This window comes from Peromyscus leucopus, chromosome 4, assembly GCF_004664715.2.
Source record: "Peromyscus leucopus breed LL Stock chromosome 4, UCI_PerLeu_2.1, whole genome shotgun sequence".
In the NCBI taxonomy this organism is placed as follows: domain Eukaryota; kingdom Metazoa; phylum Chordata; class Mammalia; order Rodentia; family Cricetidae; genus Peromyscus; species Peromyscus leucopus.
Genome location: NC_051066.1, coordinates 132923450 through 132947828, shown reverse-complemented (window position 1 = coordinate 132947828; position 24379 = coordinate 132923450). Strand labels below are relative to the sequence as shown.

The window sequence follows — 24379 nt, the reverse complement described above, 5'->3', positions numbered from 1 at the left end:
GAGGAAGCTGGAGGCAGCCAGGTAAGTGCTGTTCTCTCTCTCTCTCTCTCTCTCTCTCTCTCTCTCTCTCTCTCTCTCTCTCTCTCTCTCTCTCCCCGAAACAGGGTTTCTCTGTGTAGTTTTGGTGTCTGTCCTGGATCCCGCTCTATAGACCAGGCTGGCCTCCAACTCACAGAGATCCACCTGGCTCCGCCTCCTGAGTGCTGGGATTAAAGGCGTGCACCACCGCTGCCCAGTGAGTGCTGTTCTCTTGCTGGCAGTGTTTGGGAGACAGATCCTCTCTGAGGGGGATGTGCCAGGGGGACCTAAATGATACTGTACATAACAAGTCATTCTTCTTGATTTAAGACAGCCATTGATAGCCTACCATAACTAACAGTAGTGACTGGCTTGCCTGTTATGGAATACTTACTGTGTGCTAGGCACTATGGTAATCACCATACATGTACGAGCTCTATGAGACAGAGACCGTGGGAAGTCAGTGTGGTGAGGAACAGGGGTGGCTCGGGAGTCTTAACACATTAGGTTTGCCTCTAATCAGTTCATCGCGTTCCCAGCACCGTAGCTACGGGCATGGCAGTTAAGGTCTCTGAGCATCTGTTTCCTTACTTGTAAAACAAATGAGCAGACAGTATGAAGCCTGGCGCCTGGCACAGCGGAAGCATCCCGCGAATTAGGGCAACGACTACTATCAGGATTGCCGGTACCCATTAGCTGATAAGAAAACACGGATGCCAGGGTTAAATAGTGTGTTACAGTCACAGAGCTGGTGAGCGGAGGACCTGAACCTGGGTGTGATCGTGCCTGCCTGGAATCCCAGCTCTTAGGAAGGGCAGGAAGGAAGACATTGAGATCAAGGGCAGCCTGGGCTATACAGCAAAACAGATCTCCAAAAAAGGGTAGGGAGAGAAAAAAAAGAGGAGGGCTTGAGATTTGAATTCAGGGCTGTAGGACTTTGGGGCTCTTCTTTGGGGTACCAAGATGCATCTATCCATTAAGCCAGTGTTTTTCAAGCACCTTAGGAAGCAGGGTTTTATTTGTTTTTGTTTAAAACAGAAAAGACCTCTCCCCAGGGTTAGTGGGAGTGACTCCATTAAGAGTCTGGGATGGCTCCTACTTGGCAATATTTTCTGGCAAAGCGTGTGGAAAGAGAAGGCCACTTCTGGCTCTCCAGGCCAACACAAAACGGGTCTTTACAGAATGATCTAGAAGAGAAAACTGGGGTACACCATGGTGCTTGGGGACAATGGCATTCAACAAAGAAATGCCTCAGCTCTTCACTTGGCAGAGGATGAAACCGAGTCCCCGTAATGGGAGAAACTGGCCCACTGGTCAGCAGAATGGCTACAGAGCTAGGCCTCTGGAATCCCCCAGGACGGAGCTCTTAGCGTCATGGCTCCTACATCCGGCTACACAGGGACTTCACGAGGACCAATGTAAATAAATAGTAATTCTTGCACAGTAGAGGTTCCAGATCAGACTAGCTTCCCCAGGGGATGTCATCGACTCTGCGCTAACATGACAAGTGACCTATCCTCCACCACTGGGGGAGAGGAATAATCAAATGACTGAAGACACCGGGGTGACAACAGTTTACATGGAAGTCTGAGAAAAGGTGACAAGGATGTTTACCACGGCCAACTTACTCTCCTCCTACGTCAGAACATACAACGGAAATAGAACGTGAGCTTCGTGCAGGATTTACTCCTCTAGAAAATAGTTTTCTAGATATCATTACTAAAATTCTTAGATATTTCAGCTAGGCAATGACAGCACACACCTTTAATTCCAGCACTCAGGAGGCAGAGGCAGGCCAGCCTGGTCTACAGAGCGAGATCCAGGACAGCCAGGGCTACACAGAGAAACCTTGTCTCAAAAAAATAAATAAATAAATAAATAAACAAACAAAAAACTTAGATATTTCTAGTTTTCAAAACTTTTTTTAGGTAAATAGAAAATGTTAATTTTCAAATCTTTTTTTTTTTTAAGATTTATTAATTATGTGTACAGTATGCCTGCAGGCCAGAAGAGGGCACCAGATCTCATTATTGATGGTTGTGAGCCATCCTGTGGTTGCTGGGAATTGAACTCAGGACCTCTGGAAGAGCAGCCAGTGCTCTTAACCTCTGAGCCATCTCTCCAGCCCTAATTTTCAAATCTTAAATTCTTAGTGTGTGTTTGTGTGTGTGCATGTGCGCGCACATCTGTGTGTGAGGTGCACATGAATGCATGTGCGTGTTTAAATTGGAGGTCACCTTCAGGTGCTGTGGTTTATCTGTCTACATTGGTTTCTGTCTGTCTGTCTGTGTGAGGGGGGGGTCTCTCCGCAGCCGGGAGTCCACCGAGGCCGGACAGCTGGCCAGCAGGCCCCAGGCACCTGCCTGTCTCTGCCTCCCTCCCCAGCACTGGGATCACAAGTGCAAATTCTGGGGCTCAAACTCGGGTCCTACAATTGCATGGCAAACACTTTACAGACTGAGATATCTTCCCAACACTTCAATTTTAACTTAATAAAAAGCAAACATGTATGATGGTTTGAATAGCAATGGCCCTCATAGGCTCATATATTTGAATGTTTAGTCACCAGGGAGTGGAACTATTTGAAGATATTATAAGGATTAGGAAGTGTGGATTTGTTGGAGTCGTTGTGGCCTTGCTGGAGGAAGTGTGTCCCTAGCGGTGGGCTTTGAGGTTTCAAAGCCCACGCTGGGACCAGATCCCACCCCCCACCCCTGCCTGCTACCTGTGGATCAGGATGTAGCTCTCAACTACTTCTCCAGCACCATGTCTGCATGCTGCCATGCTTCCCACCATGATGATAATGGACTAAATCCTGAAACTGTAAGCAAGCCCCAGTTAAATGTTTTCTTTTGTAAGAGTAGCCTTGATCATGGCGTCTCTTCACAGCAATAGAACAGGGACTCAGACACATGTGAAATTCATTTTAATAATATATCTGAGGACCTGGGCTGTAGTAGAATACTTGCTAGTATGTGCCAAGTTCTAGGGATTGCTCTCCATTGCCTTAAGAAACAAATGGCTCAGCCGGGCGGTGGTGGCGCACGCCTTTAATCCCAGCACTCGGGAGGCAGAGGCAGGCGGATCTCTGTGAGTTCGAGGCCAGCCTGGGCTACAGAGCGAGATCCAGGAAAGGCGCAAAGCTACACAGAGAAACCCTGTCTCGAAAAACCAAAAAAAAAAAAAAAAAAAAAGAAACAAATGGCTCTAGGAATGCAGCTCAGCCAGTAGAAGGCCTGCCCAGTGCACAGCAAATCCCTTGGTTTCTAGCACAGCATAAAACCGGGAGTGGTGGTGCCTGTAATCTCAACCCTAGAGACAGATAGACAGGAGGATTCAGAGTTCAAAGTCATCCTTGGCTATAAAGTCAATTCAAGGGCCACCTATGCCATGTGAGACCCTACCTCCAACAAAAACAAAACGAAGCAAAACCCCTACCAATCATATTACTTAACTCAATACATTTACTTAATTTATTACTTAACCCTTCTCATTCAATAAGTATCAAAATTACTCAGTTGACTTTCTCTTCATACTAAATCTTCAAAACCCTACACGCATTTACCCTTAAAGCACATCTCATCTTGGATGAGCCATTTCAAGAACTCAATAGCCACACGTGGCAGTGATTGCCATATTGGGCCACACAGGAGAAACACTGCCACCATCACAGACGTTCTTTCAGATGAGGCGGGTCTAGACCCTGCGTCAGCATCCTTCCAAACGGCAGGAAAACGCTCCAGCACTTCTCCCTCTAAGAAGTCGGAACTCAAAGGAAAAGAAGAATTCTTGTACAGCTCTAGAAAACATTCACTGATTTAAGAAAAGGGCCAAGAGGTGACCGACCAGGTGCTATTTGTGGGGCCTTGGAGGTGGCCGTTTCCCATTGTAGTATAATATATTGGCTGTACACAGTGCACAGACCCAAGAACAATAAGAGCTTGACTTTTCTTGATGGGGGGAGGGTAGGCGGTGCTGAGGATAGAACCCAGTGCCTCACTCATGCTACACATCTGCTCTATTGTTAGGCTAACCCCCAGCCCTGAAAAACCTTATCTATGTGTATCTCCATGTAGCCCACCCAGTTGGAAACATCCCCTAGAAAGTTTCCTTGTGGCTCTTCACTGGCACATTCTAGAGGTAGCACTATTCTAATTTATGCCCAATGGATACAAATTTTGCCTGCTACTCACTTCTAGTGAATGCAGTCACACATAGGTACTTCCTGTTAGTGAAATTTTGGTCTTCTATGTCTGATAAAATTCAGCAAGCTTCCAGAGAGGCAGAAGAACCCTCCCCAGTGTAGGCTGTGAGAAGCCCAATAGGTCCCAGCACTGTATTATCTAAGACCTTGATGGCCTTCAATGAAACAGAAAGCTATTGGGGTCCCCAGGAGCCTGGGCCTGGAGGCCTGAGAAGTCCTGGGTTTGTAAGCCAGCCAAGCAGATGGGATCAACGGTTCTAGGCATCACATTCCCTCAGCAGCATCTCATGACCCTGATGGAGACAGAGACTCGGGGATGCGATGCGAATAAGGTACTCAGACTGGCCGGGGCTCCATCTACAATACATCAGTCCCGTCGATCCTCAGCACCTTCCCTTGCCACTTGTGGACTGGCTCTGCTAGTCTTGGGATCTGAAACCCTAAAGAAACCAAGACAGCATCTTCTCTCCCTCCTTCCTTTGGTCTGAAGCAGGGCCATTGCCTGTCTCCTTGGAGCCACAAGCCAGGTAGGTGAGGGTCACAGCTGCACTATCAGTCACATCACCCGGGCTCTCAAAGGAAATGACTCTCCAAGAACCTTTTTTTTTTGTCCAGAATTTCTCGGTGTAGCCCTGGATGTTCTGGAACTCACTCTGTAGACCAGGCTGGCCTTGAACTCAGAGGTCTGCCTGCCTCTGCCTCCTGAGTGTTGGGCTTAAAGGTGTGTCCCACTACATTCAGCTATAATTTATTTACTTCTTTATTTTTATTTTATTTTTTAGATTTTTCGAGACAGGGTTTCTCTGTGTAGCCTTGGCTATCCTGGACCTCGATCTGTAGACCAAGCTGGACTCAAACTCACAGAGATCGGCCTGCTTCTGCCTCCTGGGTGCTGGGATTAAAGGCGTGTGCCACCACTGTCCAGCTTCTAAGACACTTTTTACTGCTTTCTCCTCCCTCCCACACTGCTGAACCCTAGAACCTTACCTGTGGCTTCTTGTCCCTCTCCTCCGGGGATGGGTCTGTTTCTCTGTAGACAACAGCTTTGGTTACCAGCATGTCTGGATGCTGCAGTTTGGCTTCCTTGATGGCCAAAGCCAGGGCCTGGTGGGCAGAAGAGCACAGTGAGGCACACAGAATCGTGGCTAGGACAGAAACTGAACACAAGCCACTAGTCCACAGCTGGGGAAACTGAGGCCCAGGAGGGGCCAAGGTAAACAGAGGATGAGACTAGAGTTTGAATCTTCTGTCCCCCCCTTCAATGCCCCTTCTTGAGGGTCAGCAAGGGGTGGACGCCTTTTCTGCCCGGAAGGGTAGCCACCCCTAGGTCACCATAATGGGAGGAGGGCCTGGGAATGCTGTTCCCTAGCCCCATACCTGGTCTTGATCGACATCTTCATCCCCGGTAATGATGATTCGCTTCTCGATCCTTGTCTCAGAAAACCCTCCCTTCACAGTCTGTGGAGAGAGGAGGAGAGGGCGGGGGAGAGAAAGGCGAGGTCCCTCTTAGGTCTGCTGTGACAGACCTACACATCTCAGCCTCAGCCAACTGACCATGCCGAGAGCTGGGAGTTCACCTTTTTCCCGCCCTCCTCAGCATTCTCCTTTTCTAGCTGGAGGACTTGAGACAGTAGGCCCTGCCAGCTGTCATCACTCCCTGGCTACCAAACTGTCCCAATTATGTCCCCCACACTCAGCTTAGATGCCGCTCCTTGGTTGGCAGGGGTCCCAAGGCATCCTGTCCCGGCCCTCCCCAAACACCGACTCTGTATCTCTCATGGTTTGGGGCCTCTGCGTGGTGCTGACCTCTGTGCACATGGCCTTGCTCACCTCTCCAGGCTTCAAGCCCTGGAGAGTGGGGCTTGTGGTTTGGCCCCCTCAGTATCCCCTCCTCACTCAGCACCTTTCCCAATCTGACCTGGCTGAATATAAACCTGTTGAATGAACACATGAATGAAATGTGAATGGTGACAAGGTTTGGCCTTAAATGACCTGGAACGATCTTACAAAGATACTTTACTGCCGCTCTTGTTTTCTCAAGGAGTGGGGCTTAGAAGCAGAGGATGGGCAGGGCCTGTTTGGCACGTTCGAGGAGGATGTGACAGAGGGTAATCCTAGCTGGAGGTAGGCAAGGGCGAACAGACGGGGCCCCCCCCTGAGTGGTGAGGTACAGATGAGCTCTTTCTGAGCCATACACTTGGGGGGGGGGAAGGGGTGCCGTATGAGACGTTCCCATAAAACCAGCAGAGAAACCGATACTGTTCGCTCAGGTTTTTTGAGAGGTTGCTTCCTGGGAAATTTAACAAGGTGCCAAAGGTACAAAGTGGCAGGCAGGGCCTCCCGTAGTGTGGACAAAGGAAAAGCGTTAGCAGCCAGACTTTCCCTTCGGTGGGTCAGCTGGACCTTCAACTCAACCTCCCAGGCTCAGCCTGGTTCCTCAGGCCTCCAGCCATGGCTGGGCCTCTCCTGTTTTCCCTGGTCACTCAGCTGTGGACATGCTGCGGCCTCCCTCTCAGTCTTTCTTAATCCCTTGACTGTCACAGCGGATACCCCCTAGGAGTGCGTGCCTCCTCCTCAGGCATGTCCTCTTCTGTCTCCAACTTCGCCCTGGCCCGGGCCCTCACGCCCAGGCTAAGCCCTCCTTCCTCTGCTTCCCTTTCTTTGCTTTGCTGGGGATCAAATCCAGCGCTTTGTGCACATCAGACAGCCCCAGCCACTGGGCTTCACCCCCAGTTCCAGCGAACCTGTTTTCACCGACTCACTACCTAAGTGAAATTTCCTTGTGCCTAACTCATCTGCCCCCATTCTGCACTTCCCAGTCCCCTATCTACACACTGCTACATGGTTTCCTACAAACACACCTCACTTGGGTCTCCTCCAGCAGTCTGAGTCTGGAAGGTGGATGCTCACTTAGCATTTGCTTAACAGAGGTAAACACCCTGTCCCGTGTCTCCGCCCCTCCTCCTAGCTGAGCTGCTGTATCCTTGGGGCTCTACCCCTGGGGCGGGGCGGGGTGGGCGCTCTGCAGCTAGCCCCAGGACCCCACTCCAACTCTATTCTCTTCTCTCTGTTTTTGGGTGGGTGGGCGGGCAGGAAGAGCAGTACCATGATCGATAAGGACTAAATCCTTGCTAGGTAAAGACTATACCACTGAGAAATAGCTCCAGCCCTCTTTACTTTTTATTTGAAACAGGATTCCACTAAGTTGCCCAGGCTGGCCTGCACTTTGAGCCCCACATCAGCTTTCTAAGCAGCTGGGATTAGAGGCCTGGTAAAACGGCAACTTTTTCCAAATGACACTTCCTGACTTTGGGGAGCTTCCAGCACATCACCCTTCTAAATTTGCCTGGCTCTCAAGGCCTGTAAGATGCAAACATCATTGTTCACAATTCCTTTGGAGGAGAACATCTGACCCCACAGACTAGCTGCATGCAAGGCCTACTCCCGGACAGGGCAATGCACTCCAGACTGGTGAAGGTCCCCTCTGTGTGCCTTAGAGAACGAGGAGCCAAGGGTCAGCGTGGCAGTGACCTTCCCACCTACGGCCCGCTGAGCCCGGGAGCCTGCTGCTACTCACTTTGGTGACATGGGTGGTGGTGGAGGTTGAGAGAGTTTCCGCAGTGGCGCCGTAGGTGCTGGTGAGGACATCTTTCCCGATGATCTGCAGAATATAACCACCCCCACCCCGGGGGTCAGGTCAGGGCACTGGGCTCTGAAGGGGCGGGCGGGGCTGGGGAAACATTCCCAGGGATAAGTAGGGGCCCCATGAAGGTGAAGCGTGGAAGCCAGGATGCTTTGAAACATTCATCCTTATACAATACCACCAAATCTTTCCAATTCTAGACCTAGAACATCCCCAAACCCAGGGATCTTTAACTCTTAGAACTTGAAATCGCTAAGGCCCAGAGTCCTAACAACAACCTAGAATGAAAGAATCCTAGAAGAATGACCAGATGCATCCAGGAAGCAGACAGAGCCCTCTAGGCCCTCACCCTGTCCCAGGCAGGAACATGCTCTCTCTGGACTAGACATTAACAAACAGAACGAAAGCACCACAAAAGACCTCTTGGTGACAGACTCGGAGTCACTGGTGGGGCAACCATCAACAGAGCCTGGCCTAGAACCTGAGCCTCTGGACTCCTAGTTCCCTGCTCTTCCTGCTCTATAAGCTGATATAGCAGTGTGTGTGTGTGTATGTGTGTGTGTGTGTGTGTGTGTGTGTGTGTGTGTGCATGTGTGTGTGTGTGCGCGTGTGCACGCATGCTCATGTGTCCTGTTTACCCCCAGCATCAGACATCATCAGAGTGAGTGTGAGTGTGTGTGTGTGTGTGTGTGTGTGTGTGTGTGTGTGTGTGCTTGCGCACAAGCGTGCTCATGTGTCCTGTTTACCTCCAGCCCTGATGCCAATGCTTTGGTTACATGGGGGGAGGTACTGATGGGCACTTTGGGGAGCCTGTGGACATCTTCAATGGCCCTGAGCCCCTCACGGCCCTTGCTGTGGCCGTACGCCCGCATGCTCATCTTCGAGTCCCCTAGCCTGAGCTGGTCCTGCCTACTTACCGGTGAAAGAGAACGGATTTCCGTGGCCACCGTCTGTGGGCCTGGGATCATGGCAGCTGCCCCCTTCCCGGACTTGAGACTGTTCTCCTGGGGAGACAATAGTGCTCAGATGGCCAGGTCTCAGGTCAGTAGGCCGCCAGGATAGCCAGGGCATGTAACCATGTGGTTATCATCCCCACAGGGTTGAGAAGCCACACAGAAGCAGAGAGCTGAGGCATTCATTCACCCCCCACTTGCTCAAGCCCACACACACTGGCATGCTTGCTCACATACTCACTCAACAAACATTTACTGAATCTCTGCTATTAGGGATGCCAAGGTGAACAAGATATGGTATTGCTCTCTGGAAACACTACAAGGAGTTAGGTCACCCAGGCTCTTGTCCTGGAACTGCTGTGCACCTGAGGCGGTGTGAGTTCCTCCCTACTGTCTGTGAATAAGGACCTTTGCCTATTCCCACGGAGCCCTTATGCGGAGAATATAGGGAAAAGGGCGCTGTAAACCAAAAGCTGTTGGTGAATGCAGGAGTGCAAGTGGATGAACATGTAATTACGTCCCAGTACCTGCAGGCACTGGGCCTTCTGCTAGGCATGCACATGCGTGAGACTCATTCAACCTTTGAAGGCAATCCTCGGTGGCAGTCCTACTCTGCAGAGGACACACAGGTGGCTTGTTCAAGTCCTGCAGCAAGACAGTGGCGGAACCCGAAGTGACCTCCGAGCTGGGCAGCCTCCAAGGCTGCTAGTGCTTGTGGTCGAAACCACCACTCTACCCTTGGGACTGCCACCATTGTGCCAGCTCCCCTGGTCTTGTCTATTCTAACTGCTAGATCTCCCTGGATCTAACTGCTAGATCTCCCTGGAATTTTCACTGGACCTGGTGTCCTCTATCTGTCCAAGGGACACTAAGGCTCTGTCTGCTGTCTCTCACTTCTACACAGTCTCCAGCTCAGCTTTGCTATGTAGTGTCTCAGCTAAATGGACCCCAGTCTTGGTCTGGGCATGGCAAGGACCTGGACCACTGTCTTCCTGCCACAGCATTGGGGGGAGGACTGTGCCTCTGCCACACCTGCTCCTGCCTTGACTGTCGGTGACCAGTTCACTTGGCACACCATCCTGAGGCACATTCCCTGTAATATCTTGGGTCCCAAACAATAGAGGCCACTTCTAGGTGTGTTTTCTCGCTCTGGCTAAGGGAACAGCCACCAGTCACTCAGACTACGCACAGTTTCTTTTTTTTTTTTTTTTTTCTTTTTCTGGAGACAGGGTTTCTCTGTGTAGCTTTGGAGCCTGTCCTGGAACTCTGTAGACCAGGCTAGCCTCGAACTCAGAGAGATCCATCTGCCCCTGCCTCCCAAGTGCTAGGATTAAAGGTGTGCACCACCACCTCCCAGCCACACACAGTTTCTTATTCACTGTCTTCCCTCTCGTCCTGAGGCCAGCCTCCAAGGCTCACCTCCATGTTGGTAGTGAAAACAGAAGCCAGTAAACGAGACACAAGTTGTTCAGAATCTCGGTGCTTCCCCCAACTCCCGCCCTGGTTGTATCCATAGCCAGGCCCATCTCCCAACTCCAGGAAGCAGTTCCTCTCCCTGGGCAAGGCAACGCCCCTGTCTCTCCTCAGCACCCCACCCCCATCCACCCTCAGATACCCAGGGAATTCTACTGCCTCTCTGACGCCACATCCTACCTGTAGCCCAGATCTTTCTCGAACCCTAAATCTTTAAAACCAATTGTCTCCTGAGCCTTTCCCTGGAAACACCCCATGGATGCCTCACACTGGCCAGATCTGCAGTAGAACTGGTTGCTTGAACATAACACACAAGCATCACACTCCTCTCATACTACTCCGAGGAGCATCATCTGGAGGGCTGTGAACACAGACTGCAAGGCTTCCCTGGGGTTTCTGAATTAGGAGCAGGATGGGGGAATGGACCTTTGCTGCTGGTACCTGGGATCACACTGTAAGAACCACTGGCCAGTAAACACTGTCCCCAGTGACCACATGCCGCCCTTTCCTGCTCTAGGATCTCGAATCCCTAACTCTGCTGTATTTACCTTCTTGAACCCTGAGTGCCCCAGCTAGCCCTCAGACAGGTTCCCACCTTCTCTTTCTGGCCTCACGTGGGCCCCAGGGCTGGAGATGCTCTCTCCTCCAGAGATGCATTCACAGTGCCTGGCACAGTACTTCACACATCATGGGTGTTCAACAAATATTTATTAAAGGAAGGAAAGAGGCAGGTAGGAGGAAGGCAAGGAGGGAGGAAGGAATCTTTGTTCCAGGCCACACTCCACACAAGCCGATAACCTAACTGACACATGCAGCTGATGATGCTCCTGCTCGAAAAATGCCATTCCCCTGTCGTCTCCAGGACAAAGTTTAAACCATCCTCCACGGTACTGGAAACACTTAGGCTCTGGTTCAGCCCTTCTTTGCAGCCCCCTCCCCCACCTTCCCTTCCTCTTCCTGTACACACCTATCAGCTTCCTGCCCTTACACCGGCTCTCCACAGCTGGATGCCTTCTCCTGTGACCATAACTCAATCCATCCTTCACTCACAGCTCTCCTGTCCCTGCCTAGGTGACACCTTCCCCAGATCCTCCTAGCAGAGACGCCACCACTCATGGCTTCATGCCAGTGGCCCCTAGGGTAACATTGTCGCACTGTTCCATGGGGGCAGGAGAGCAGCAGCAGCTGACATCTGGAGGCGCTCGGGCCAGGCTGTGCTTGGGGGCTTTGCCCAGGGCACGTGCTCACGCTCACAGGAACCTTCAAGGCGCGTGCTGTGTGGCTCCTGTCCCACTTTACAGAAGTGGGAATGAAGGGTCAGAGAGGTGCGGGTGACTTGCCCAAGGTCATCCAGCCCGGAAGTGAGAGGGTTGGGCCTTGCTCATCACTGTGCCCACGACCCACATACGTGACAGGCACTGTGATGCTAGCTGAACAAACTAATCCTAGTCGGCAGTGGGGCCCCCGCAGCTCTGGGTCCCCGTGCTAGGCAGACAGTAGAGACTCATCAATGTTTTCGGAACAAATGAATGGATGAATGGATGAATGAGGAAATGAATGAAGTTACTGTCTACTCACCATAAAGACAAGTCTAAATTTAGCCTACAAGTATCTCTATGCCTCAGAGTAACGGTTTGGAGAGAAAGGACTGACTGATGAGGGAAACGTGCGCCCTCTGGTGACTGGTTTGGGTTTACTGAGTCTAGAGTCTGTTTACTTAAAACCCACCTGCTGATGACTCCGACTTAATGAAATTATCTTCTCGGGTAGAGGTCAGAGGTCAGACAAGGGAAGTCATTCAAAAACAACCCTCAGTAGCTCGAGAACTATCTGGATCAGACATTGCTACATTCTGTAGCCCCAGGCCCATGAAGCTGATGTTCACACAGGTCAGGACGGGCAGGGCAGAGCGGCTGACAATGAATTGAGACTCCTGGTGTCAGAATGCCTGCAGCTAACCTGGTAGGTATCAGTCACGTGACCTTGGGGTCATCCCTTTATCCCCCTGAACTTGTAACGGATGTGGAAGAAAGAACAGCGGCTAACCATAGTTCATAACCCGCACGTCATGTTTCTGGGGAGACTACCTGACACCACAACCTGGGGGCAGAATGCGCTCTGTCCTATTTTGTTGTTAAGGGGGCTCTAGAGTAGTGATTCTCAACCTGTGGGTCTCGACCCCCACAAGGGCCACTTATTAGATATTCTGCATATCAGATATTTATATTACAATTCATAACAGTAAAAAGATTACAGCTACAAAGTAGCCATAAAATAATGTTATGGTTGGGGTCACCACAACATGAGGAACTGCATTAAAGGGCTGAAGTGTTAGGGAGGTTGGGAACCTCTGCTCTAGAGTCTCATAAGAACCTCGCTCTTTACAGGCGAGGACACTTGAGGTCAAGGACTTTTCTTTACTGGTCAGACAGTAAATAAATAGCAAAATCTGCAAGGGCCCTTTAAAAGGTGGCCCAAACACCCGTTTCCAACCCAGGTTCACTGCTGCCATCTACTGGTCACAGTGAGAAAGTGGCCTGAGACACAAGAAACTGGGGGTGGCTGGTTTGGGTTTGCGGCAGGAGAACGCGGTGGGGTGGGGGCTTTCAGGCTGATTGCCTACCTGCAGGTAAGATCTACCTGGTATTGCGAGATTCCTGCATGTCAAGAATCAGGCCCCTCTACTCCTGAGATGGCCCAGATAACTGAGACTCAGGGACCCCACACCCCACATTATTCAATTTGGAAAAACCAAAGACCGACAGTATGTATAACAGCAGCTAAGGTAGCAGACAACAGGAATCTGGTGATCCGTCTTACCACCGTGAGGGTGGCTGAGGACTTCCTGAAAGAGCTGCCATGTTCTGGCTGTTGGGGGAGAGTGGGGGATGGGTCAGAGAGGAGCCTCCTGGTCCCACTTACCATGGTGGTGGAGATGGTCTCTGTGGTGATGCAGGGGGGAGTCGTCATGAAGTCCTTCCCCACTGGGGCACTCCCGTCAACCTGCGAGGCAGAGGAGGAGGCATTAGAGATGACAGGACTGCACGCACCCGCAGCATCTGTCACCTGTCTCGTAGCATTCCCGGTCACAAAGTGACAGGCTTCGTGACAGGCCTGCACTGGGGGTGGCCACAGAGTATTGTGGAGGGGCCTCAAGGCTCTTCGAAACTTCATTTCCACCGTTTGAATGGACAGAGGAAGAGGAACCACATACAAGCTGACAAATTCTCCCCAATCCTTGGTTTAGCAATCCACGGAAGTTACCCTTTGATGTCATGATGGTTAGTTTTATGTCAACTCGACACAAACCAGAGTCATTTGGGGAAACGGACTCTCAATTAGGAAGATGCTGCCACAAGACTGGCCTACAGGCAAGTCCTGTAGGCATTCTCTTGACTCATGATTGGTGTGAGAGGACCCAGCTCACTGGAGGTGGTACCATCCTCGGTCCTGGATGGTATAAGAAAGCAGGCTGAAGCTGGGTGGTGGTGGCGCACACCTTTAATCTCAGCACTCAGGAAACAGAGGCAGGCAGATCTCCGTGAGTTCAAAGTTAGCCTGGTTCTATAGAGCTAGTTCCAAGACAGCCAGGATTACACAGAGAAACCCTGTCTTGAAAAACCAAAACAAAACCAAGAAAGTAGACTGAGCAAGCCATGAGGAGCGACCAGTAAGCAGCACTCCTCCATGGCCTCTGTTTCAGCTCCTGCCTCCAGGTTCCTGCCTTGACTTCCCTCAGTGACGGATCATGACCTGAGAGTTGTAAACTGAAATAAACCCTTTCCTCCCCAAGGTGCTTTTGGTCATGGTGTTTTATCACTACAACAGAAATTGGTACTTTCAAAGGTTCGCCAAGAAATATGAACAAGGAAACGTTACCACAGCACTGAATACAGGGAAAGATAAAACCCACCACAGAGTCCAGTGCTGGGAGACGGAAACATGAATTAGGACATGCTTCCTAGGAAACACGAATTAGGACATGCTTCCTAAGTGGACTCAGAATGTTGGGCACAGGGCTGGGGACCAGGCACAGCTGGGAGAGTGCTTGCTTGGCATGCATGAAGCTTGGGTTCAATTCCCAGCCCCCATAAGAAAGACCTGGGTGTGGTGGTGTAACCTGTAACTCCAGAACAGAGAGGTAGAAGCAGGAGGATCAGAAGTTCAAGGTCATCCTCAGCTGCACAGTAAGTGTGAGGCCAGCCTGGACTACCTGGCAGGGACCCTGTCTCATGAGGAGAGAAAGAGAGACAGAGACAAGGAGAGACAGAGACCGATGGATAGATGGAGTGGCAGAGAGAGACAGAGACACAGAGAGACAGAGACCGACGGATAGATGGAGTGGCAGAGAGGGATAGAGACACAGAGAGGTGCAAATGAGGAAGTTCTAGACTACTTGAGAGCAAAAGGGTACAGTGTAAAGTCAATGGTCACCTTTACCTGATAATTTTAAGTATAAACAGATGTAAACATCTGTGTTAGTATATGCCTATTTTTTTTCCCCAGGAGACTGCATAAGAATAGCGTCATCCAAGCCGGGCGGTGGTGGCGCACGCCTTTAATCCCAGCACTCGGGAGGCAGAGCCAGGCGGATCTCTGTGAGTTCGAGGCCAGCCTGGGCTACCAAGTGAGTCCCAGGAAAGGCGCAAAGCTACACAGAGAAACCCTGTCTCGAAAAACCAAAAAAAAAAAAAAAAAAAAAAAAAAGAATAGCGTCATCCAGTCTTTTGACATTTTTTTTTTTTTTTTGGACATTGTTTTGATGACAAAAGCTGCCGAGTTATGGGATTTGGGGTCATTTTTTTTATACTTTGCATTTTAAAAAAGTTACTAAAACAAAGCAAGTTAGGGAAGACAAGTGGATTGTCCAAGGTGACCTAGCTCATGATTCTTTTGTGGCACTAAACATCTGCATAGCTCTCACTTAGCATGCTGTAATAGTGGGGAAAATTCTGGAAATGACATCTGTTGGTGTTACTATGTGTCGTGTTTCAGGTTGTCTGTGCTGGAGGTGGGACCCAGGGTAAGGCTCTGCCATTGGCCAATCAATCTGCTCGGCCCTCATCACCGCTGAGACAAAGACTGGTCACCAGGAGAAGGGACTGAGTATTGTAGTCCGTCTGGGCAAGAAAAACCCAGGGCACTCTCTCAGACCTAGAAATCTTCAGATCTGAAGCCCCACAGAGAACACACGGGAAGTATGTGCTGTGTGCTGTGTCTGGGCCGGCCAGCTTTCCCAGGATGCAGGTGAGCTTCGGCTCACTAACACAGACACTCTTTAGTCATCTGACCTTGGTTTGTTCATCTTGCCGATCTAATGTGGAACCTCCATGCATAAGAAATGACCCAGGTGAGCTGTTCTGACCAGTGATTGAGATTTCTCTCTCCCCCAAGCTGCCCTGGGGAAGAACCTCTCCACACCTGTCAAGCCACCTGAAAGCCGTGGTCCCAATCCACCAGCCATGAATGCTGAACACTCCCAGGAGAAAGGAGGCAGGATCGCCCCCATTTACAGATGGGGACACTGGGCTCTAAGAAGCATGGTCTTTCCCCACCATTCCCACCTCAGACCTCAGGGAGGATGAGGGAAGGCAAATGTTGACCAAAGGGCTCAGTGAGGACCTTCCCTCAAATGCCCAACCCCTGGGTCAGGCTACAGTGGGGTGCAGGTTACCTGGGTGCTGTCCGCAGCGGAGACTCTGCTCTGCAGCATGGCCTCTGGCTCGATCTTCTTCCTGATTGCCAGACTGCTGACAGTCATGGTTTCTGCTTTCACGGACTACGAGGACACAAAAGGGACACTTCAAAACTCAAGCCAACCGGGATGCAGGAGGAGCCAAGTCCACTTCCAGCATGGTTCAGTCTGACCTTGTGCCCCAGGGGCTACACGTCTTTTTGAGGCCATACTAAAAGGATGGCTGGACTCTCTGCTCAGAGTTTTCCTTACACACATATTGACTCCGCCTTTCGGCCATATCATGTGAACTGCCGTTCAAAGCAAGAACCACACACATGGAAATTCCCAGGGGCCAAGTAGCAGATGGACAGGTGAGGAGGCTAGCTGGCCGAGAGAAATGGGAAGCATGTGGGATTCTGAAGGTTTAGCTTTTTATAATGGCCTCTGTTTTGTTTATTTATTTATATAAGGAAATGTAATGTGGTTTTAAAATTAAAGTCAGAGAAAACACATCAGTTGGCCGAATGTGACCCAGGGCCACCAGCTCACAAACTGTACTCTAGGCGTCTCAAGCCACAGGATCAGCTTCTTTTGAGTCTTCTCTTAGGCCGAGTTCATGGCTAGACACACTGCAGGTTTGATGAATGGAATGTAGCTTGTCACGCAGTTGGAAGGAAGAGGGAGAATGGAGGGATTCTTCCAGAATCCTGTGATCTAGCCACTCATTCAATTAATCATCCCTTAGTGCCGAGTGTGAGCCAGCCTTACAACCGCTGCCACCTGGCAGAGGGGCAGAGTCACCACCAGCCACTGTCCTGACCGCGCTGGGGAACGTTAGAGCCAGAGCACCGCAGGGCGGAGAAGGATGTGGCAGGGAAGGACCCAGGTGACCAGAAAAGCATGGAGAAGGGATGTATGAGCTCTGCCCTGGACCACTGTAAGGGCACAGAAAGGGATGGCAAGTCTTCCATCTAGAGGGTACGGCATGGAGTGAGAGCCCTGGATGGATGAGCTGGTGCTCACTGCCTGGAAGGGAGGGATGGAGGGATGGAGGGAGGGGGGAGCGAGGGCGCGAGGGCGGGCTCAGCTAGAGGTGAGGGGCAAGGATGAGTTTCTGAAAATCAAGGGGGCCAAAAGCAGAGAAGCCCAGACGCTGGCCCTACATCCTCCCCAAAGGCTGTGTCTTCTTTTTTTTCTGGAGTGTCCACTGCCACCCCAAGGTCTCAGGGTCTGATGGGTTTAAATAACGGCTTCTTCTGCAGGCCCCGGTAAAATGAGCCCTGGCCTGAATCAAGAGAAACCACTCAGGTTTCAGACCAGCTGTGGGAGCCTCGAGAGTCCACAGACACATGCTCTCTGAGGATGCCATGCAACACAGGCAGGGGCTAAGGAGTCGTCAGTAAGGCTGGCATCACTTGCCCTCAGCAAGTGATGGGGTCCTAGGGTTAAGACACCGTGGAGCATGTGTTAGGGGTGAACCAGCACGGCAGACATGCGGTCGCAGAACCATGCTGTTCTACGGAGGGGCAGTCATGCAACACTAGACAGAGCTTCAGGCTGCAGCTGATGGCTGGTCTTCTCACACACGGCCCAGGGCCCTCTGAACATGCAGTGCCCTGGTGGACTGGATCTCCATGAAGCTTCACTGTACCTCAAACTGGGGCATTTCTGGAGTGGAGCAGGCCCCTCGGTCTGGGCTGTCCTCGATGCCCCCAGACTCATCCTCTTGGCTGGACGGTCCCTTGAGATCCCGGGCGAACACCAGGCCTTCCGTCTCCGAGTCGCTCTTATCACGGTCCAGCTCAGGCAGGCTTCTGGAGAAGTCTTCAAAGGCGCTGCCGTGGTAGTCGCCAATAACCGTGAAGTCCACCTCAGCCTCCAGGCTGGATGTGGAGCTGACCGTTATGCTGGAGCACTTGCGTTCGATGGCCAGGTGGTTGTCCTTCAAGAATACCGCATCCCTCTCCTGGTCCTGGTCCTCATCTCCTGTGTCACTCTCTGGGGCACGAGGACGTGGTGGCTTGCCTTTCTCCTCCGAGCCCTCCCTCAGCCCTGCTCTCTATGGCCAGATAAAACCAGGGGAATGGGGATACAGGGTGGGGAGAGAGAGAGAGAGGTCAAGACAGTGAATGTCAGAAGAAATCTCAAGGTTGCAACGATGTTCCTAGATGGAAGAGCAAGTCAGGAAATGAAAAACGCGCCCCAGAAAGGTTTCCGCGGAATCTAGCACAAAACAAAATGAAACAAAAAAACTTCTCAGAGTGGGGATGCCCCTTTGGAGGGTCTCACATGGACGGCAAAGCAAGCTGGCATCCTTCCAGCGAGCTCTGGACAGGAGGCCCCTCCAAGGCTAGGATCCGAAAGCCTATCCGAAGCAGCATTGTGCGAGAGGCAGGGATGGAGGCCTGGACCACAGGCCCATCCTTGCAGGAGGCATTGAGAGGTAAACTGAGGAAGGAGGTCAGGGATTCAGGGGAACCCAGGAGAGGAGGCAAAGAGGCTGGAGCCGGGAGCTTGAGGAACACAGAAGAAGCCAGCAGCCTGTCAATTGCACTGAATCTCTGCATCAACTCAGGGAGGAAAATTCTGGCCCAGGCCCTCCAGACTCCGGCTTCCTGGGAGCCATACCAGTGCCACCTTGAACTCTATGGCAACCACGGGGAGGACGGTCTGGCCCCATCAGTGTAATTGACAACAGCAGGCCAAGGGAATGCCCAAGGAGAACCAGCAAACCCTGTCCTAACACATACCTCTCAACTGGCCTGTCAGGGATTAAACACCATACACGGTTTTCCTTGTTTTGTTTGTTTGGCTTGGTTTGTGACTTTTTTTTTTTAAAAGACCAATCTAACACTCACAAAACGTTTTGAAAAAAAAAAAACAAAAACTCAGCTTCGGGCTCTGGAGGTTCAGTATGCTTCAGAGATTCATTTGTTAACCAGCCTCCACCTGGCCAGGTTCTGGAAGGTTGAGAGGTGTGAGGAATAACATTCCAGACAAGCCAGAGTGTGAACAGCCAGAGGGGGTTCACTATGAGAGCAGGCGGGAATCTAGGGAATGATGCATCCCAGCCGGATGAAGATGACCAAGTCATCAAGGCACAGAGGGGCTGTAGAGACCTGAGGGCCCGGAGGGCTGGCGAATCTCAGGCGCCCCCCCTTCCCAGGGGCGTTGGGTGCTAAGCGGCTGAAGAAACTCTTCTCTTCCCTGCCCGCATCTCCGGATTTGTTCTGGATTAGAGAAGACAGTTAGTCTTAAGGAGGCAGAAAGGAACTGGAAGCCAAGTGGAGGAAACCTCTGGACTGCCAGCTTCCACAAGGCAGGGTACCAGGGATGGGAGAGGATGAAGATCACTGGATAAGCCAAGCAAGATAGGGCGGAGTCTAGCAGTGAGCCGAGCAAGGCAAAGCAAGTACGTGATTTGCTGCTGCTGGTGGCACCTCCTCTGTGGCCACTGTGTGACCCTCGGGATGTGAGGTCACACCAAAGGTTGGGGGATCTAACAAGCTAACAAGGACTAAGCAGATGGCCCCATCTTTCAGCCTGGGCGATCTCAGGACCATGTAGGAGAAGACCTTCCAGGGATGAACGAGCAGCACCATCATTGCAGGAATGACCCGGGGGGCCACCGAAACATGCCTCTAAGAAGCTACACAGCATGCGTTCAGCTTCCACGGGTGGGGGCTTGGTGGGGGGTGGGGGCTCACGTGGCCAGTTACCCCGGTGGCTTCCTCCAGCGTGGTTTCACAGCCTGAATCAGGGGACGCGGGCTCTGGTTCTGTGCATCTTTCCTGGGGGGAGGTAGTGGAGGTGCCCTCCCCAGAGTGCTGGGTAGCCAGAGGCATGGCAGAAGAGTGTGTGACTCTGGGGCTGGCCAGGTCCCCAGGGGGCTGGAGTTGGCCAAAGCCCAAGTCGAGCAGCCTACTTCGCTGATGTTCTACCTGCCCCGGGGAAGCCTCCGAAGGCAGCTCATGTGCAAGGGCCCTCAGTTCACCCTGACTGGCTCGGCGAGTCTCAGCTCCGTGGGTCTCAAATATCCGGATTTTGTTAGCCACTGAGGTCTTGCTAACATCTTCCTGGGAACCCCCTTGGTCCCCAGCCCAGAGTGAAGTCTCCTTTTGCTTTTCTGAAGGGAACACAAACCCCGGGAGGGCAGGTCCCTCAGCTCCTACAGGGACAGCTCTGGGTTTCTTGCTGGCCACGGGGGGTGCTTTGCGTTCACCTCGTGTGTCCTTGGGCACGGCGCTCTCTTCGGGAAGATGGGTGTGTTTGAGAACTATGGGGACCTGATCTCCAAAGGGATCCCAGAACTCCGAAGGCTTCCCTGGCCCAGGAGAGACCGGGCTTTGAGAAGTGTCCTCCACAGCTGCTGGCAAGGGGATGACTGCCTCCATGTCCTCTGTCTTAGGTTCTACAGCCTGAGTGGAAATTGCCCTCTTCTCTTTGGGCAGAAGGCCGCCTTGGTTTGGCCTGACTGGCTTCCTAACATGAGGAGGAATGGTCCTCAGAAGGGCACAGGCCTGGGCATCGAGGTGTACCCCTCCCCCTCCCCCAGGGGGCTGCTTCCTCCATCCTGCTGGGGGGGGACTTTCCTCAGTCTTTCCCCTCCACTCTATACTCATGGCGGCCTGCTCGTCTTCAGCTGCCCTGGCCGTTGGGTAGGTCAACTCTCCTTCCAGCCTTTGCTGTGTTTCTTCCCAGTCTGCAAAAGTCTGTCCCACAGCAGCTCCCTGCAGCTCACCAGGCCTCCCATGGTCCCTAGGGGACCAGACTTCTTCCTGTGAGGAAGTCATATGGGTTTCATCTTTATTCCGGCTGGAACCTGGGGCAGAAGAACCCCTTGGGGCTGAGGACTTCAGCTCCCAGTGTTCTGTGCGCTCCCCCGCCAGCTCTGGCCAGGGCCCATCTCCAGGAGGGGCATCCAGGCGCTCTTCTCTGTCCTCTGAGGGTAGGGGAGGGACTTGGTCTTGGGAGTCTTTCTCGCCGTCGTTTAGATAGAAGCTCCTCTCTGCGAAGGAGGTGTCAGTCTCGTCGCTGGAGTCAGCCCTGGCTTCTGCCTGGGCCGGATCCAACAGGAAGGACTGGAGTCCCCCCTTGTCTGACTCAGGAGAGAGAACTTCTCCTAGCCCTGACCCGACTCCCGCAGTTGTAGGTCTCTGCCAAGTCTGGAGCCCCTCCAGCCCCTGGCTCCGCTCTGCTGGGCTCTCCAGCTGACCCTCGGAGATGCGGCGGCGGTTCCTGATCTCGAGCTTGGAGCCCTCAAGAAGCCTGTCTGGTGATGTGCAGCCTGCAGCCTGGGCAGCCTCTCTGGGGCCTCCCTGGGTGCACAGGACTTCCTCTCTCATTGTCTCAAAGACTTCTGGACTTGCAACCATCCTCCTTGGCTGCTGAGTGCTTGCCCTTCTGGCTCCCACTGTTTCTTCCGTGGCCACTTCAACTTTGAACTTGTCCACCAGAATGTCTACCTTGGAGAGTCTGCCATCAGCAAGGATCTCAGCGAGGCCTGCCTCACTTTCTTCCCGTTGTGTGCTGGCCACTGTTAGGAGGCCAAGTTCTTCTGGCCTAGCGTGTACTCTGTCTATAAATACCCAGTGCTCTGAACCCTGTGTTTCAATTGGAGCAAGAAGAGTTAACATGAAAGAGCGGGCACTTGGGGGGTTGACCTCTTCCCTCTGTATGAAGGGACCGATCTACCACCAAAGGGTTTGTCACTGGGACTATGAGTCCTAGGAACTGGCCAGGGACAGAAAGGGATGACAAAGCCCATCATCATCATCATCATCATCATCATCATCATCATCCAAGTTCTTTTTCCCATTAAGATCCCCAATAAACTGATTGACCCTCTTCAATCACTGATTCCATCCCAGTACAGTGGGATGGGACCTTGTGCCTCCCCAGGAAGCACAGGAAATGGGAGATCCACAGGGGGCCAGGCCTCTTCCTCTTATAACCGAGTATTTCTCACTGTCAGTGGGGAAGGCACTTACATCACAAGCAATCTCTGGATGTTGAGCCCAAAGAGCTCCAAAGACACCCAGTGTCATCTCCTTCCAGGGAAACTGAGGTCTAGAGAAGGCCAATGACTTGGTTGCAGCCACTGTTTGTTGATGGAAGAGCCAGGAAAAGAATGGCTGGCTTTTGATGCCTGAGCTCTTGGCTAACTTAACTCACAACCTTGAAACAAGGGTGCCAACTGGGATCTGATGTCAAGCTGAGGGAAAACAGTGGGCTGGATTTCACAGGCCCCAGCCTAAAACATGACCCCTCTCCAAGGGCTTCTGGGAAGGAAACAGATCAACAGCAATGACACCAAACAGCCAGGTCAGCACTCGTTGCTTAAACAGCCTGAACGTTCTGGGGTTCAGTCTAAAAGAAGTGATTTTTAAGACCAATCCTTGGAGAATTCTAACAAAAACCCATGAAAAGAGTAGAAAAGAACTGACCAGATCATACCACAGAAGAAAAAGATTACTGACAACTTCATCATGGAGCCAAAGGGACAGGTGTGACACTATCAAATGTCACAGAACAGCCCTCTACCTGTCCCCCACAGCTTAGAGGTAATGATGGTTTTCCCAAATCATTAGCAAAGCCATAAGACCATTTGGATTTTAGTCTTGGGACCAGGGAATACTTTCTCCCCCAAAAATCTCATCACAAGTCCATCTAATAAATGCATAATGCAAACGCTGAGCAGTCCTGGGAAAGCTGCATGGCCCCCAGCCGTAAGGTGCTGCCTTCCTATGAAGTATAGGCTTCACAATACAGGCATGAAAACCAACTTCCCAGGGGAGGGAAGCAACTGACCACCTAGTCACAGAGCCTAGAACCCAAGACCTGATTCTTAGTTCTCTAAAGTTTAACCTTCCCACCCTACCAAGACTGCCTCCATGACAGGTGTGCCTGACACTCCTCCCAGAAGCAGGAGACCAGAGGCTTACATGACCTTGGGCTCCTTTTTAGGTTGTGACTCGGTGATGAGTCTGCCACACTGGTAAGATCTGAAGGAGCTGGCAGGATCAGGGGAACTCTGCAAACCCTTCTTCCCGGGTCAGGGAAGCTGACCTCATTAACAGAGTCTTACCAGTTGGAAAGCGATCAAGGGAGGGAGGTCCAGACACAGTCTGGCACAGCTTTCTGAGATGTTGTTTCAGGTGTCTGTGCCTGAACCCTCAGAGGGACATGTTCTGCTGGCCTGCAGAGGTAAGGATCTTTCTCATTTCCTTGGGAAGCAAGTTCGGCCAGCGGCTTCCATTTCTGCTTCTAAAATTATCAGCCTAGTGATGATGGTCACAGTTGGCCAGAGAGGCCCTTCTGGAATATTCCCACTCCCATCCTATCTAGCAAATAGACTAGATGAGCAATGGTGTGTGGGGGTGGAAGCTGGCACAGACTGGAAAGACTCTAGAGGCAGAGAAGGGAAACACATGGTAATGTTTAGTTATTAGATGCCAGGCAGTGCCAGCCCTTATCTACATAATTAACTTTACTCCAATTGGCAATTCTGTTTCAAAAGGGGAAACCAAGGCTCCAAATGAGGAGATCTGCAGAAGATCACACAGTCGTGGTGAGGGAAGAAACAAGGACTCTATTGCTAAAAAGCAACAGTTAAGGATATGTTGGGGTGGGGGAGCAGATTTACAAAAAGTAAATCTGCACCCTGGGAAAGCACATCTGGCCCCGGCCACAAGATGGGGCTCCATTCGGGTGTGTGCAGAGAGGTTAGCCCTCACATCTGGCCCCAGCCACAAGATGGGTGTGTGCAGAGGTTAGCCCTCACGCTATTCTCTCCCGAGTCCCTGGTTCTTCAGTACCTCCTGCCATCTGATGGCGCGGCCTCTGCTCCAGCCCCAGGAGTGGGAGAAGGGGACAGATCTGCTTCATGCCAAACAAGAAGAAGCTCTAGAAGTGGCTCCCCTGACTCTTGGCTCTTTAGGCCCCACCTGGAACTCTGCATTACATTTGGGGTCACCAGGGGTCCAGGAATGGGGCTCTCTGGAACCCACATCCTGGGAGAAGCCGCTGGGAGAGGTGCAGTGGGAAGGTGGTCAATCTCCCGAAGGGCGTCCTCAGGGAGGCGCAGAGCAGGTCTGTGGCCATGACGAGGCAAGAGGAAGCTCACGGGCAACTGAGCAGAAGGGCAGACTTTGGTCAACTTAAAACTTCATGCCCAGCACTTGGGAGGCCAAAGCAAGAGGACCACGAATTTGAGTCCAGTCAGGGCAGCATGGAAAGACCTCATGGAGGGAAGAATAAGACGGAGGGAGGCGGAGAGGAAAGGAATAGGAAGAAGGTAGGAATGAATGACGGAATGAACGAATGATCCTGTTGATGACTAGATAAAACAGGCTGCTTTTTAGGACAGTGAGGCTGATGAGACAGGTCACTGATAGAAAGGTGCTCTTGGC

At 51.8% G+C, this 24379-nt stretch overlaps 1 protein-coding gene across 15 annotated transcripts in view; it reads right to left on the bottom strand.

The window, feature by feature from the left end:
• The window catches only part of Epb41l1 (erythrocyte membrane protein band 4.1 like 1), a 129101-nt gene that overhangs the window by 4342 nt on the left and 100380 nt on the right, over positions 1–24379 (bottom strand). For 6 of the 15 annotated variants that reach the window (XM_037205360.1, XM_037205362.1, XM_037205364.1 and 3 more), the window contains 9 exons: positions 19688–21571; positions 19088–19198; positions 17620–18027; positions 15966–16070; positions 13214–13294; positions 8783–8869; positions 7800–7883; positions 5600–5680; positions 5210–5326 (listed from right to left, as the gene is read on the bottom strand). In XM_037205360.1, coding sequence (XP_037061255.1) covers positions 5210–5326; positions 5600–5680; positions 7800–7883; positions 8783–8869; positions 13214–13294; positions 15966–16070; positions 17620–18027; positions 19088–19198; positions 19688–21571 — 2958 coding nt within the window. The remainder of the gene's footprint in view (positions 1–5209; positions 5327–5599; positions 5681–7799; positions 7884–8782; positions 8870–13213; positions 13295–15965; positions 16071–17619; positions 18028–19087; positions 19199–19687; positions 21572–24379) is intronic. The other 9 variants (XM_037205367.1, XM_037205369.1, XM_037205368.1 and 6 more) reach the window with 6 other exon arrangements.